This window comes from Nerophis ophidion, linkage group LG16 (assembly GCF_033978795.1).
Source record: "Nerophis ophidion isolate RoL-2023_Sa linkage group LG16, RoL_Noph_v1.0, whole genome shotgun sequence".
NCBI classification, from domain to species: Eukaryota; Metazoa; Chordata; class Actinopteri; order Syngnathiformes; family Syngnathidae; genus Nerophis; species Nerophis ophidion.
The window spans coordinates 47,583,116-47,598,605 of record NC_084626.1 but is presented as its reverse complement, the minus strand read 5'-3'; the positions used below and the strand labels follow the sequence as shown (position 1 = coordinate 47,598,605).

Here is a 15,490-nt window from a genome sequence, read left to right as displayed (position 1 = left end):
AAACTAGAGCTCAGAAATTATTATGCAGAAAGCTGGAACGCAAATGGTGCACGACTAAACTTGAGGTGCACCATCAAGCATTTAGTGATGGTTTAATAACTTATAAACGCATGCTTACCTTAGCTAAAGCTAATTATTACTCAAATCTCATCCACCGTAATAAAAACGATCCTAAATTTTTGTTTAGTACGGTAGCATCGCTAACCCAACAAGGGACTCCTTCCAGTAGCTCAACCCACTCAGCTGATGACTTTATGCAATTCTTTAGTAAGAAAATTGAAGTCATTAGAAAGGAGATTAAAGACAATGCGTCCCAGCTACAACGGGGTTCTATTAACACTGACACGATTGTATATACGGCGGATACTGCCCTCCAAAATAGTTTCTCTCGTTTTGAGGAAATAACATTAGAGGAATTGTTACAACGTGTAAATGGAATAAAACAAACAACATGTTTACTTGACCCTCTTCCAGGGAAACTGATCAAGGAGCTCTTTGTATTATTAGGTCCATCAGTGCTAAATATTATAAACTTATCACTTTCCTCGGGCACTGTTCCCCTAGCATTCAAAAAAGCGGTTATTCATCCTCTCCTTAAAAGACCTAACCTCGATCCTGACCTCATGGTAAACTACCGACCGGTGTCTCACCTTCCCTTCATTTCAAAAATCCTCGAAAAAATTGTTGCGGAGCAGTTAAATGAACACTTAGCGTCTAACAATCTATGTGAAACCTTTCAATCCGGTTTCAGGGCAAATCACTCGACGGAGACAGCCCTCGCAAAAATGACTAATGATCTATTGCTAACGATGGATTCTGATGCGTCATCTATGTTGCTGCTCCTCGATCTTAGCGCTGCTTTCGATACCGTCGATCATAATATTTTATTAGAGCGTATCAAAACACGAATCGGTATGTCAGACTTAGCCCTGTCTTGGTTTAACTCTTATCTTACTGATAGGATGCAGTGTGTCTCCCATAACAATGTGACCTCGGACTACGTTAAGGTAACGTGTGGAGTTCCCCAGGGTTCGGTCCTTGGCCCTGCACTCTTCAGCATCTACATGCTGCCGCTAGGTGACATCATACGCAAATACGGTGTTAGCTTTCACTGTTATGCTGATGACACCCAACTCTACATGCCCCTAAAGCTGACCAACACGCCGGATTGTAGTCAGCTGGAGGCGTGTCTTAATGAAATTAAACAATGGATGTCCGCTAACTTTTTGCAACTCAACGCCAAAAAAACGGAAATGCTGATTATCGGTCCTGCTAGACACCGAACTCTATTTAATAATACAACTCTAACATTTGACAACCAAACAATTAAACAAGGCGACACGGTAAAGAATCTGGGTGTTATCTTCCACCCAACTCTCTCCTTTGAGGCACACATTAAAAGCGTTACTAAAACGGCCTTCTTTCATCTCCGTAATATCGCTAAAATTCGCTCCATTCTGTCCACTAAAGACGCTGAGATCATTATCCATGCGTTTGTTACGTCTCGCCTCGACTACTGTAACGTATTATTTTCGGGTCTCCCCATGTCTAGCATTAAAAGATTACAGTTGGTACAAAATGCGGCTGCTAGACTTTTGACAAGAACAAGAAAGTTTGATCACATTACGCCTGTACTGTATATACCTTTATATACATATATACATACATATATACCTGTACTGGCTCACCTGCACTGGCTTCCTGTGCACTTAAGATGTGACTTTAAGGTTTTACTACTTACATATAAAATACTACACGGTCTAGCTCCATCCTATCTTGCCGATTGTATTGTACCATATGTCCCGGCAAGAAATCTGCGTTCAAAGGACTCCGGCTTATTAGTGATTCCCAAAGCCCAAAAAAAGTCTGCGGGCTATAGAGCGTTTTCCGTTCGGGCTCCAGTACTCTGGAATGCCCTCCCGGTAACAGTTCGAGATGCTACCTCAGTAGAAGCATTTAAGTCTCACCTTAAAACTCATTTGTATACTCTAGCCTTTAAATAGACTCCCTTTTTAGACCAGTTGATCTGCTGTTTCTTTTCTTTTTCTTCTATGTCCCACTCTCCCTTGTGGAGGGGGTCCGGTCCGATCCGGTGGCCATGTACTGCTTGCCTGTGTATCGGCTGGGGACATCTCTGCGCTGCTGATCCGCCTCCGCTTGGGATGGTTTCCTGGTGGCTCCGCTGTGAACGGGACTCTCTCTGCTGAGTTGGACCCGCTTTGGACTGGACTCTTGCGACTGTGTTGGATCCATTGTGGATTGAACTTTCACAGTATCATGTTAGACCCGCTCGACATCCATTGCTTTCCTCCTCTCCAAGGTTCTCATAGTCATTATTGTCACCGATGTCCCACTGGGTGTGAGTTTTCCTTGCCCTTATGTGGGCCTACCGAGGATGTCGTGGTGGTTTGTGCAGCCCTTTGAGACACTAGTGATTTAGGGCTATATAAGTAAACATTGATTGATTGATTGATTGATATATATATATCTAGATATAAATATCTAGATCTAGATTTACATATATCTAGATCTAGATTAGATATATCTAGATCTATATATAGATGTATCTAGATCTATATATAGATATATCTAGATCTATATATAGATATATCTAGATCTATATATAGATATATCTAGGTATAGATATATCTATATATAGATCTAGATATGTCTATATATAGATCTAGATATATCTAGATCTAGATACATCTATATATAGATCTAGGTATATCTATATATAGATCTAGATATGTCTATATCTAGATCTACATATATCTAGATCTAGATATAGATATCTATCTATATAGATACCTATATCTATATATCTATATATATAGATCTATATATATCTATAGATCTAGATCTAGATCTAGATAGAGATATCTAGATCTATCTATATCTAGATATAGATATCTATATCTATAACTAGATATAGATATATAGATATATATATATAGATATATATATATATAGATATATGCAGATATATATATATATGTAGATATATCTATGTATATATGTATATACATATGTATATACATATATACATACACATATATATAGATATCTATATAGATAGATGTATATATCTATATCTATATAGATATATATATATTTAGATATAGATATCTATATATATAGATATATATATCTATATATCTAGATATAGATATCTATATATAGATGTATCTAGATCTATATATAGATTTATCTAGGTATAGATATATCTATGTATAGATCTAGATATGTCTATATATAGATCTAGATACATCTATATCTAGATACATCTATATATAGATCTAGGTATATCTATATATAGATCTAGATATGTCTATATCTAGATCTATATATAGATGTATCTAGATCTATATATAGATGTATCTAGATCTATATATGGATATATCTAGATAGATATAGATATCTATATCTATATCTAGATATCTATATATAGATATAGATATCTATATCTAGATATCTATATCTAGATCTAGATATCTAGATCTAGATATCTAGATCTAGATATAGATAGATATCTAGATCTAGATATAGATAGATATCTAGATCTAGATATAGATATCTAGATCTAGATATAGATATCTAGATCTAGATATAGATATCTAGATCTAGATATAGATATCTAGATCTAGATATAGATATCTAGATCTAGATATAGATATCTAGATCTAGATATAGATATCTAGATCTAGATATAGATATCTAGATCTAGATATCTAGATCTAGATATCTAGATCTATATATATATATATCTATAGATATATATACATATAGATATATGTATATATATATCTGGATATAGATATATCTATATATAGATATCTATATCTATATATATAGATATCTATATCTATATATATATAGATATCTATATAGATATATCTATCTATATATATAGATATATATATATAGATATATCTATATATAGATATATATCTATATATAGATATATATCTATATATAGATATATATCTATATATATAGATATCTATATATCTATAGATAAATATATCTATATCTAGATATATATTTATCTATAGATATACATATATCTATATATAGATATATATATATCTATATATATATAGATATATCTTTATATATATATATATATCTAGATATATAGATATCTATATATCTAGATATAGATATCTATATATCTAGATATATATTTATCTATATATATATCTATATCTATATATCTATAGATATATATAGATATCTATATATATAGATATCTATATATAGAATAATCTATATCTATCTATAGATATCTATATCTAGATATATCTATATCTATAGATATATATATATCTATATATATATCTATATCTATATATATATATATATCTATATATATATCTATAGATATACAGATATATCTATATATATATCTATATATAGATATATATATATCTATATATATAGATATCTATATCTATATATAGCTATATATATATAGATATTTATATATCTATATATAGATATATCTATATATAGATGTATATATATATCTATAGATATATATCTATATCTTTATATATATATATAAAGATATAGATATATATATGTATGTGTGTATATATATATATACACGTATATATGATTTCAATGTATCGTCTTAGAGGATATCATGTTCAAGAGGATGATACTTTGACACGTGTTTGAAATGCTGAGAGAGCAGCAGACAGGCAAGCGATGTGCGGCTTTGGAGGTCGCAGAGACAAAAACTCGAAAATGGGAGCTGTTCGAAGAAGCCATGGAGAACGACTTCTGGACGGCAGATGCAATTCTGGACCACCACCCGCCGCCTCAGGAGGTGTAAGCAGTGCACTGTCCACACCGTGTACAGGGGGGGCGGTGACTGACATCTACTGGGGATGTTGTGGATCGATGGAAGGAATATTTCAAAGACCTCAATCCCACCTACATGTTTTCCAACAATGAGGAAGCAGTGCCTTGGGGCTATGTGGTGGGCTGTCCTATTTCTGGGGCTGAGGTTACCAAGTTAGTTAAGAACCTCCTCGGTAGCAGAGCCCCAGGATGGATGAGATCTGCCCGGAGTTCCTTAAGGCTCTGGATGCTGTGGGGCTATCGTGGTTGACAAGACTACAGTGTTGCGTGGATGACGAGAGAGCTGCCTTTGGAGTTGTCAGACTTGGGTTGTGGTCCCTCTACTGGAAAAGTGGAACCAGATAGTGTTTAAAGTATTGTAGGATCATGTTCCTCAGCTTTCCTGTTAAGGTCTATTCAGGTGTACTGGAGAAGAGGCTATGCCAGGTTGTGGAACTGTGGACTGACTCTATACTCTCGACAGGATCTTTGAGGGTGCATGGGAGTTTGTCCAACCAGTCTAGATATGTTTTGTGGATTAGGAGAAATTTTGCAGTCCGCTCCCTATATGATCAGTGTCAGAGCTTGGTCCAAAGTGCCGGCAGTAAGTCTGAACCGTTTCCAGTAAGGGTTGGACTCCGCCAGCGCTGCCCTTTGTCAGCGATTTTGTCCACAACTTTTATGTACAGAATTTTTAGGTGCAGTCAGGCCGTTTAAGGGATCCGGTTTGGTGGCTGCAGGATTAGGTCTCGCTGGCTTCATCTCGTCAGGAGTTCAGCTTTCACTGGATCGGTTCGCAGGTGAGTGAAGTGACTGGGATGAGAATCAGCACCTCCATGTCTGGGTTTATGGTTCTCACCCGGAAAAGGGTGGAGTGTCCTCTACGGGTTGGGGAGGAGATCTTGCCCCATGTCGAGGAGTTCAAGTACCTCGGAGTCTTCTTCACGAGTGAGGGAAGAGTGGATGGTGCGGCGTCTTCAGTCATAGGGATGCTGTATTGACCCGTTGTGGTGAAGAAGGAGCTGAGCCAGCATGCAAAGCTCCCAATTTACCGGTCTTTCTACATCCCTGTCCTCATGATCTGTGGGGTATGAGCGAAAGGACAAGATCACGTTACGTGGCGAGGTTCTCCATTAGAGATAGGGTGAGAAGCTCTGTCATTTGGGAGGAGCTTAGAGTAAACCTGCTGCTCCTCCACATGGAGAGGAGCCTGAGAAGGTGGTTCGGTCGGTGACCACTGGGAAGACCTAGGACACGTTGGGAAGACTGTGGCCTGGGAATGCCTCGGGATCCCCCTGAAGGAGCTGGACTCAGTAGCTGGGGAGAAGGACTGTGGATAAGTGGAAGATGATGACTTGAAATGCGCCATAATGTACTTCATGTGGGATGAACACCTGGTCTTATCCCAGCAGCTTTTCTGCATTCCAGCTGTGCCTAATAAAGTACATTTAGCACACTGCTTTTCTAAATCTTCCCATCAGGGCAACTTTATTTGGATTTACTATGAAAACAGACAATGTCCCACAAAATCAAATGATGCACGAGATTTGTCTTTTTGCCGCACACACACACACACACACACACACACACACACACACACACACACACACACACACACACACACACACACACACACACACACACACACACGTAATTGTCCAAGTGTTGGTGCAATGATCAGCAGTCACGTGAATGCTGGACCAATCAAATTTTATTTGTGTCGTAAAACAATTCCTCAGAAGCAGGACTACACAAACACGCATGTTCATACACACACATTCATACACACACACACACACACACACACACACACACACACAAGGCTTTGTCTATAAATTAAAAAGACCGGAAAGAAAATGTACAGAAGTTGTTTGGATGATGATTTGAGCGGCGCTATATGAAAAGTGCACTGGTCCCAACTCACTACTGGGCTCATGGGTTGTTGAGTGGAGGGAGCACATCTTCTCATCCTAATCCTCTCAGTATCATCTTACAGAGAAGCTTTTCATGTATCATCGTAGAGAGGACATCGTCTTAGAGAGTTTTTATGAATCATCAAGCAGTAGAAAATGGATGGATGAATGGATCTTAGATTGATTTCATACATCATCTTAAAAAGGATGATTTCATGTATCATTGTAGAGGATGTTTTGACGTATCATTTTAGAGAAGATGATTGCATGTATTAACTTAGAATGATATGCATAGTCTAAAAAGAGGATCATTTCATGTATCATCTTGAAAACGATGATTTCATGTTTCATCGTAGAGGATATCCTCCTAGAGGATTTTTTTATGTATCATCTCAGATTGATTTCATGCCTCATCTTGAAAAGGATGAGTTCATGTATCATCGTAGAGAGGATATACTCTTAGAGGATTTTTTTTATGTATCATCTCAGATTGATTTCATGCCTCATCTTGAAAAGGATGAGTTCATGTATCATCGTAGAGAGAATGTTTTTATGTATCTTCTTAAAGAAGGAGTTTTCATGTATCAACTTATAATGCTATGAATAGTCTAAAAAAAGGATGATTTCATGTATCATCGTAGAGGATATCATCTAAAATTAGATTTCATGTATCATCTTTGAAATTACTTCATGTATCATCTTAGAGAGGATGTTTTCATGTATCATCTTAGAGAATATGATTTCATGTATCATCGTAAAGAGGACAATGTATCGTCTTAGAGGATATCATGTTCAAGAGGATGATACTTTGACACATGTGTTTGAAATGCTGAGAGAGCAAAGAGAAAGATGATTAGTTGTAGTTTGGGTGTGATGTGATGATGTCACAGGAGTAAAGATGGCGACTAACTGACCTTGTCCACAACCCATGAGCCGCCTTTGTCTCCGCCACCGCTGCTTTTAGTCCTTCTAAGGTGGTCCGACTTTTTGTCTTGCAGAGTTCACAGCGCCATTGAACCTGGAATGTCACTCCTGCGCTATGCTCCTCAGCACGTACTTGACCGTGTAGGCGAAGGCGGCGAAGCCCACGATGACAAACAGGTTGGCCAAGGCGCCGCCCAGAAGTCCGTGATTGCGATTGCCTTGCTGCAGGCCGGCGCCGGGGTTGGCGCCCCCGAGCGGGACGGGCCTGCCGTTCAGGACGGGGAGGCCGTAGTGGGCCTGCTGGGGGTCTCCGTCGGGCACCACGTCGGGCAAGGGGAGAGGCTGAGTGCGGGCGTTTAACTCTTCCTGAACTTTCTGTTTCTGCTTAATTTCCTGGTGACAGGACAGAGACAAATGCTTAACACAACACCTTTGTTTTCGGTCTACAAAATAATCCAACAAGTCAAAACCAATGGTGAGCATGTAAAAAAAACAAGAACAAACGTATTTGTCACTCATCTCAGAAGTGGTGCCTCAGTCTTATTGGTAATCTTTTCCACCAAATTGCACCAGCGGCCCCCCCGGCCCCAATTGAGCCATTCCACACACGCTAAATATATAAAAACTAGGGCTGTCAAACAATTAAAATATTTAATGTGTTTGTACATTTTTCATTCAAAATTACAATTTTTTGTCATTATTGAGTGAACCCTAGACAGATAAAGATCGTATTGCCATGGCTGGATCGTTATTTGATTTTTAATAGAATGTTTTTTTAAAAGATGATGCTTTTTTTAAACAGCTCAACACAATAAAGACTAAACACACTTTTAATGTCAAAACGTGTTGGTGTCTTGCCAGATTTGTATTTTGTAGGAATACATCATTTGCATTCCTGCTGTAGGTGCACTTGCATTCGGAAGAGGAGCTACACTTCCATGTTAAGGTACCATTTTTATGTATTGATAACAGAAAATGTGGATTCTCATGATCATGCTTTGATTCTCAAAGATGTTTGGCCATGCAATCTGTGATTATTTCTACCTGAATAAATACTTCTGATATTCTGTATATGACATGTTGTATTCATATCTCTGCATGACAATGTTTTAATCGTCTATATTTATAAGGGATGTCCCGATACAACGTTTTCACTTCCGATACGATACCGATACTGTAGCCTTGAGTATTGGCCGATACCGATATCAATACGATAAAGGTACGAATCATACATATATTTATTCCTTATTTTGTTGTGTGGGATGTTAAAAAAGGCTTGATAAAGTGATGTTACTGTTACTGATGTTGTAGTGTTAAAACAGAAAACAATGGTCAGCAAGAGTAGGTATAGGAAAAACTTACCCATTTATTATTAACCAATTGGTTACATAAATTTTAACCTTCAACATAAGAGTATTACCTCAACAAATCCAATAAAAATAAAATGTTACATTTAAAGTGCAAAATAACCACCAATACCAACATAATTATACAATTGAATGGAATAAATTTAAAATAAATTATAAGACCCTGAAAAATAACCTAAATAAATCAAATAAAAAAAAAAAAAAAAAAAATGTTTTAAAGTGCAAACGCTTCAAGTTCACATCAGTTATTTTTTTACTGTCAGCATATGTTGGAAACAACTGTGGGCAGGGACAAAAACAACACAATATTGTCCACTGTCCAAATGCTCTAAGAGTTCACAGCTCCAGTTTCACTGACTGACAGTGCCCAAAACAATGTAGTAATTACTCTTAGTCTTCACTGAAGAATAGTGTAAACACAATAAACATATCACTCTAATAACAAGAGCATAAAAAAAATAATCAGTCAGTGCTGGGGTATAGCTTTGTTTACAATGTAGTGGCGGCTAAGAATAATGTAGCGAGGTTGGAGGTGCTCCATTAAGCGTTTAAAGCAGACATTCCTCACCACCGACATGGGCTGGTCATCAAGCACAATAAACTGGACTATCTTTTCTGTTATGGCCATTGCCTTTTTGCTGTCCCGTGGTAGTTTGTCACGTCTCGAAAAGCTTTTGGCCAACGTGGATTGCTGAAGCGACCCAAAGGTTTGTTGCTTCGCCTTGCTGCTCATGTTCTTTTTTGTGGTGTTTTTTTCAAATGTGCGATAAGGTTGCTTGTATTGAACCTTCCCGGTTCTGTCCCTCCACAGGACACGTGCGCCCGACAAATGTTGCATTTAGCCGCAACGTCTTTGTCCGAGTTTACGTTAAAATACTTCCACACAGCCGACATCACAAGTAGTGATGTGCTTGCAGCAAAGTGTAGTGATACACTACACTTTGCTGCAAGCACACGCGTTGTCGTTGTTGTGATCACGTGGGCTGTGCATGCTGGATCAGAGACGCTCTTCTTCCGCGGCCGGCATCAACGTTAACTAAGGGGCATGTTTTGGAGTGTGATCAAACCAGAGTCACCTATTACAGACGTGTTGGAGCGGTAAATGGACATCTTATATCGGAGCGCTTATGTCGGTGTTTTCAGATTCAGTCCGATAACATCATATATTCACTTTTTTGGCTAATATCGGACTGATTTCCGATATCAATATCGGATCGGGACATCCTTAATATTTATAAATGAAATGTAATAGTCAGCCTGCTAAACATTTTGTAATTGCAAAATATCAATCAGAACAGGTGATTAGAGAATATATACTTTTTCAATCTGCTACCAAACATTTATCTAAGTAAAAATATCACAGAATACATTACAATACATCTTTGACAAAGCATGATGTGATATAAGACATCTTTATTTTGTTAGTGTTGTTAGAACGCACGTAGAGCCAGAAGTATGTGATTGGTGTCTTGACATGTTTCAATGAAAGTCTCAGATTAAAATATGACTCCAGACTTTCTCTCTACCGACTTTTTTCCTGCTGATATTTGTTTCATCTTAGTAAAGCAGTTAGTGTAAAAATCTACATGTTATGCTATTATTGCACTCAACTGGGATGTAAGGACGGACATCAAGCTCCACTCTGCAGTTGCTGCAGTGAAGTAGACTCACAGCGATAGAAGATAAAACAGTCTTTTCTTGTGAGGAGAAGGACTTGCCATGGTTTTTGACATTGGATTTTCATAACTTCCCCTTTTCTTTCTCCATTTTTGCTCACTATTGTCCCGCTTGCAGTTCAACAGTATCTGAACACAATTACATTTCTCCACACTGTTGAACGGTCAAAAGGTCAAAAAGGAGTCAGGACGCATGCGTGTTAAAACAAAATGTGTGCCGTTAAAGCAGCTTATAATTAGCGCGTTAACTTTGACAGCCTTAACCAACTAATATTAACACAAAATGACTTTTATAGAGAATGATCACAGACTTGCAGAAAACTGTTTCTAATTAATGAACCTTTATTTAATATCACTTTTTGTTGCAAAAGAGTGCCTGAAAGTCTTGAAGGCCTCATCAATTAAACAGTGACAGATCCTGTCTTGAAAGCAGACTGACACAGAGTCAGAGTTGTTTTTCGTTATGTGCGAGTTCTATGAACAAATAAACCGCAAATATAATAAAACAATTACCTGGACGGAATTTGTCTATAGCAGACACTTGTTTTTATTGAGGGCCACATCGCACTTATGGCTGCCACCAGACTGCCGCTTAAATAAGCAGGTGATAGCTGCAGTTTTCTTCCGGATCGTGGCAGTGACAAAACTGTGCCATGCACTTTATACTTACAAACAATTGTCTGCACAGTTGCTCTTGGGACATTAAGCTGCTTTAAAATGGTTCCAAATGACTTTCCTGACTTGTCAATGATTCGTTTTTTCACATCTGTCCTGAGTTCCTTTGACTTTCCCATTGTGGCGTTTGTAAGCGAGTCTAATGACTGCATCACATAAGGCCTATGTAAATATGCTCAGAGAAGTCAACAATCATACAGTAATCACTCACATGAAGTTAAGAGGCCATCAAGCTACTTTGATTGATTGTAACTTTTCTACGTCACCAACATTGATCATGTATGTTGCTGTATGTATACTTTTGACCCAGCAGATGTGCTCACATTTTCAGTAGAGCCATAAAAAAATTCATGAAAGAAGCAAACTTCATGAATGTTTTTTGTGAGCAACAAGTATGTGCTCCAGTCACTACATCACAAAAAATAAGACTTGTAGAAATAATTGGAAACTCAAGACAGCCATGACATGATGTTCTTTACAAGTGTATGTACACTTATGACCACCACTGTACATCTGCGGCTTATAGTCCGGTGCGGCTAATATAAGAAAAATATACTGTGGGTGGGCTTAAATATCAAGAAAATATGGTACGTTACACTTTCTGAATGAGTGACCAAAATATTGAAGTTTTCATGATATTGTACATTTCTTGTGCATTGATGGTAGGAAACATAGGACAAAAAAACGGGTTGCTATTATTCACCTCAACGACTTCGGGAAACAATTCACAGAAGACTTTGTCCTTAAGGTTGAAGGCGAGGCTTTGGGCCGAGAGTTGTCGTTTCTGAAAGAAGAAAAACAAAAAACAAAGGTCAATGAGAGTGAAGCTCATTGGCACGCTCACGTCGGACTTTGGGAATCACCGTGTGCTCGGAGGTCTCGATGCTCCCCAGGGTGGGACCTTTCTCCACCATGAAGCTGAGCAGACCTGTGAGGATGGTGGAGACGGACCACGCCGGGTTCCACGTGTCCGGGTGGAAGTCTGTGATGGACAAACATAACCTGTGGAGCGACAAGATCAGTGTGACGCAACGTCAGCGTGAGCAAAACAATAAAGATCCATTCTTACCTGGTGTTGCATTTAAATCTGCCGTTCGGTGTGATCATGTAAATACTTGGTGGTTTAAAGGGAAATTCCCGAGGAAATATCAGCTTTCCGTGGTAATAACCTCCTGCAATAAATAGATTGTTTTTAAAGCGCTTGCAGTAAAATTAACAACAATTATACAAACTCAAAGTGAATGGAATCAATGGAATTTGACCCCAATATTCAGAAAAAAGATGCCTTAAGCGTCAGCTGATCATAAGACCTTGTTTGTTCTGTACTTAATGTCTTTGTTTTGTTTCTTCCACTATTGGATGTCATGGTTTTTATTTTAGCTTTTGAGTTTTTTCCATCCACTTTAATTTTGTGGGCTTTTAAAAAAAAAGACCTTTCTTCACCTTAAGGGTCAGAACCCAGCAAAAACATAAGGAACTTAGAATTTCAATAGGGTCCTCTGTCCTAAAGGGACATCGGTCCCTAATAAGTGTGTGGCTTGCATATTTTTCATGATGAATTACGTAAATTACTGCGTTTATTCTGACAGCCCTATTTATGATGTCTCATAATGACAGAAAAGGATCATGTTCAAGGCAAACACTATTTATGTTGAGACTTTACACATGCAGTGTGCCCAGAAAATATTCACTGCGCTTCACTTTTCTACATTTTGTTATGTTACACCCTTATTCCACATTTGGAATAAATTCATTTGTGAAAAAAACTGCGACTTAAAGTCCGAAAAATACGGTATTTCATTTTGTGATAAGGCTGTAAGAAAACATGTGGAAAAAGTCAAGCTTTCTGGATGCAATGCATGATCCTGATCATACAGTGATTACATTAACTTCATCAAACATGGCGTCAACAGCCAATCAGAGTGAGCATAGTAATCAAAGTCCGGGATTTTTTTTAACCTTGGACGTGTGACTATAAAACATTAAAATCTTCTAAATTTGCATTCATTTTCATTCCCTTTATGACAGGATATAAACAGGATGCAACCTGAATCAGCGTTGATAGATTTGAGCTGTAATGTGGAAGAACATGTACAGTCAAGAAAATAAGTATTTGAACACCCTGCTATTTTGCAAGTTCTTCCACTTAGAAATCATGGAGGGGTCTGAAATTTTCACGGTAGGTGCATGTCCTCTGTGTGAGAGATAGAAAACCCCAAAAATCACAATCTATGATTTTTTTAACAGTTTAATCGTGTGATACAGCTGAAAATAAGTATTTGAACACCTGTCTATCAGATAGAATTCTGACCCTCAAAGACCTGTTAGTCCGCCTTTAAAAGTCTTCCTCCACTCCACTGTATTATCCTGAATCAGATGCACCTGTTTGGCTAAGAGCAAAGTGCTGTCCAAAGACAAAATTGTATAACTCCACAAGGATGGAAAGGTCTACGGAGAAATTGCCAAGCAGCTTGGTGAAAAAAGGTCCACTGTTGGAACAAGAACATGACGGTCAATCTCAATGGGAGTGGAGCCCCATGCAAGATATCACCTGGTGGGGTCTCAATTATGCTAAGGAAGGTGAGGAATCAGCCCAGGACTACACGGCAGGACTTGGTCAATGACCTGAAAAGAGCTGAGACCATTGTTTCCATGGTCACTGTTGGTAACACACTAAGACGTCATGGTTTGAAATCATGCATGGCACGGAAGGTTCCCCTCCTTAAACCAGCACATGTTAAGGCCCGTCTTAAGTTTGCCAATGACCATTTGGATGATCCAGAGGAGTCATGGGAGAAAGATTTGTGGACAGATGAGACCAAAATTGACCTTTTTGGTCATAATTCCACGAAGAATGATGTGTACCTCCCAAGAACAACATCCCTACTGTGAAGCTTGAGGGTGGTAGCATCATGCTTTGGGGGTGTTTTTCTGCTCATGGGACAGGACGACTGTACTGTATTAAGGAGAGGATGACTGCAGCCATGTATTGTGAGATTTTGGTCAAAAACCTCCTTCCCTCAGTCAGATCATTGAAGATGAGTCGTGGCTGGATCTTCCAACATGACAATGACCCAAAGCACACAGCCAGGACAACCAAGAAGTGGCTTCGTAAGAACCATATCAAGGTTCCGGAGTGGCCTAGCCAGTCTCCAGACCTAAATCTAATTGAAAATCTTTGGAGGGAGCTGAAAGTCTGTGTTACTCAGCGACAGCCCAGAAACGTGACTGATCTAGAGAAGATCTGTGGGCCAAAATCCCTCCTGCAGTCAGCGCAAACCTGGTGAAGAACTATAGAAAACGTTTGACCTCTGTAATTGCAAACAAAAGCTACTCTACCAAATATTAATGTTGGGGTTCAAATACTTATTTTCAGCTTTATCACACAAATAAATGGTTAAAAAAAATCATAGTTTGTGATTTCTGGATTTTTCTTTTTAGGTTATCCCTCATACAGTGGACATGCACCTACCGTGAAAAATTCAGACCCCTCCATGATTTCTAAGTGGGAGAACTTGCAAAATAGCAGGGTGTTCAAATATTATTTTCTTCACTGTATATGGTGTGCGTAACTTCCTCTTGTCTCTCCAGCAGTGCAGGAAGAATCAATAAGTTATGCCGCACCTAAGCAAATTTGATCCACAGGTGCCACGCTTGCCGGTTGAACAGCTTTTCTTTTCGCTGAAAGTGGAGGAATTGTGACACATGCAGACTTCTTGTGAAATAGCACACGGATGCTGGTTTTAAGACGGAGGCCCTGCATGACTGACAAGTGACTTCGTGGGTTGAGGTGTGTCATCAGGAAGAAATACCACAATGCAAAACCTGTCTTTTCAAAGCCACATGTACGGCTAGGAAAACAAGCACAGAAGTAAGCAGCAGGTTTTTACCTTCGTATGGAGTTTTCTCAGGACCTCTGACCACATAGCGCCTGCGGGACACACAACACAGGTGTTAAGATACTTTATAGCATTACAAAAAAAGAAAGCACTAGGACTACCTGGTGCCTTTAGATAGCATGTGTGTGATGTCACCAAGTTATTACTTCTAACATTTAAACATGTTTTGAATATTATTTATATTTTAG

At 38.4% G+C, this 15,490-nt stretch overlaps 1 protein-coding gene across 1 annotated transcript in view; it reads right to left on the bottom strand.

Annotated features, from left to right (window-relative positions):
- Positions 1-6,308: 6,308 nt before the first annotated feature.
- Positions 6,309-15,490, bottom strand: part of ube2j2 (ubiquitin-conjugating enzyme E2, J2 (UBC6 homolog, yeast)) — a 17,432-nt gene continuing 8,250 nt past the window's right edge. The window contains exons 3-7 of the mRNA XM_061875365.1: positions 15,294-15,334; positions 12,473-12,575; positions 12,267-12,405; positions 12,107-12,187; positions 6,309-8,078 (exon numbers count right to left, since the gene is read on the bottom strand). Coding sequence (XP_061731349.1) covers positions 7,788-8,078; positions 12,107-12,187; positions 12,267-12,405; positions 12,473-12,575; positions 15,294-15,334 — 655 coding nt within the window. The 3' untranslated portion in view covers positions 6,309-7,787. The remainder of the gene's footprint in view (positions 8,079-12,106; positions 12,188-12,266; positions 12,406-12,472; positions 12,576-15,293; positions 15,335-15,490) is intronic.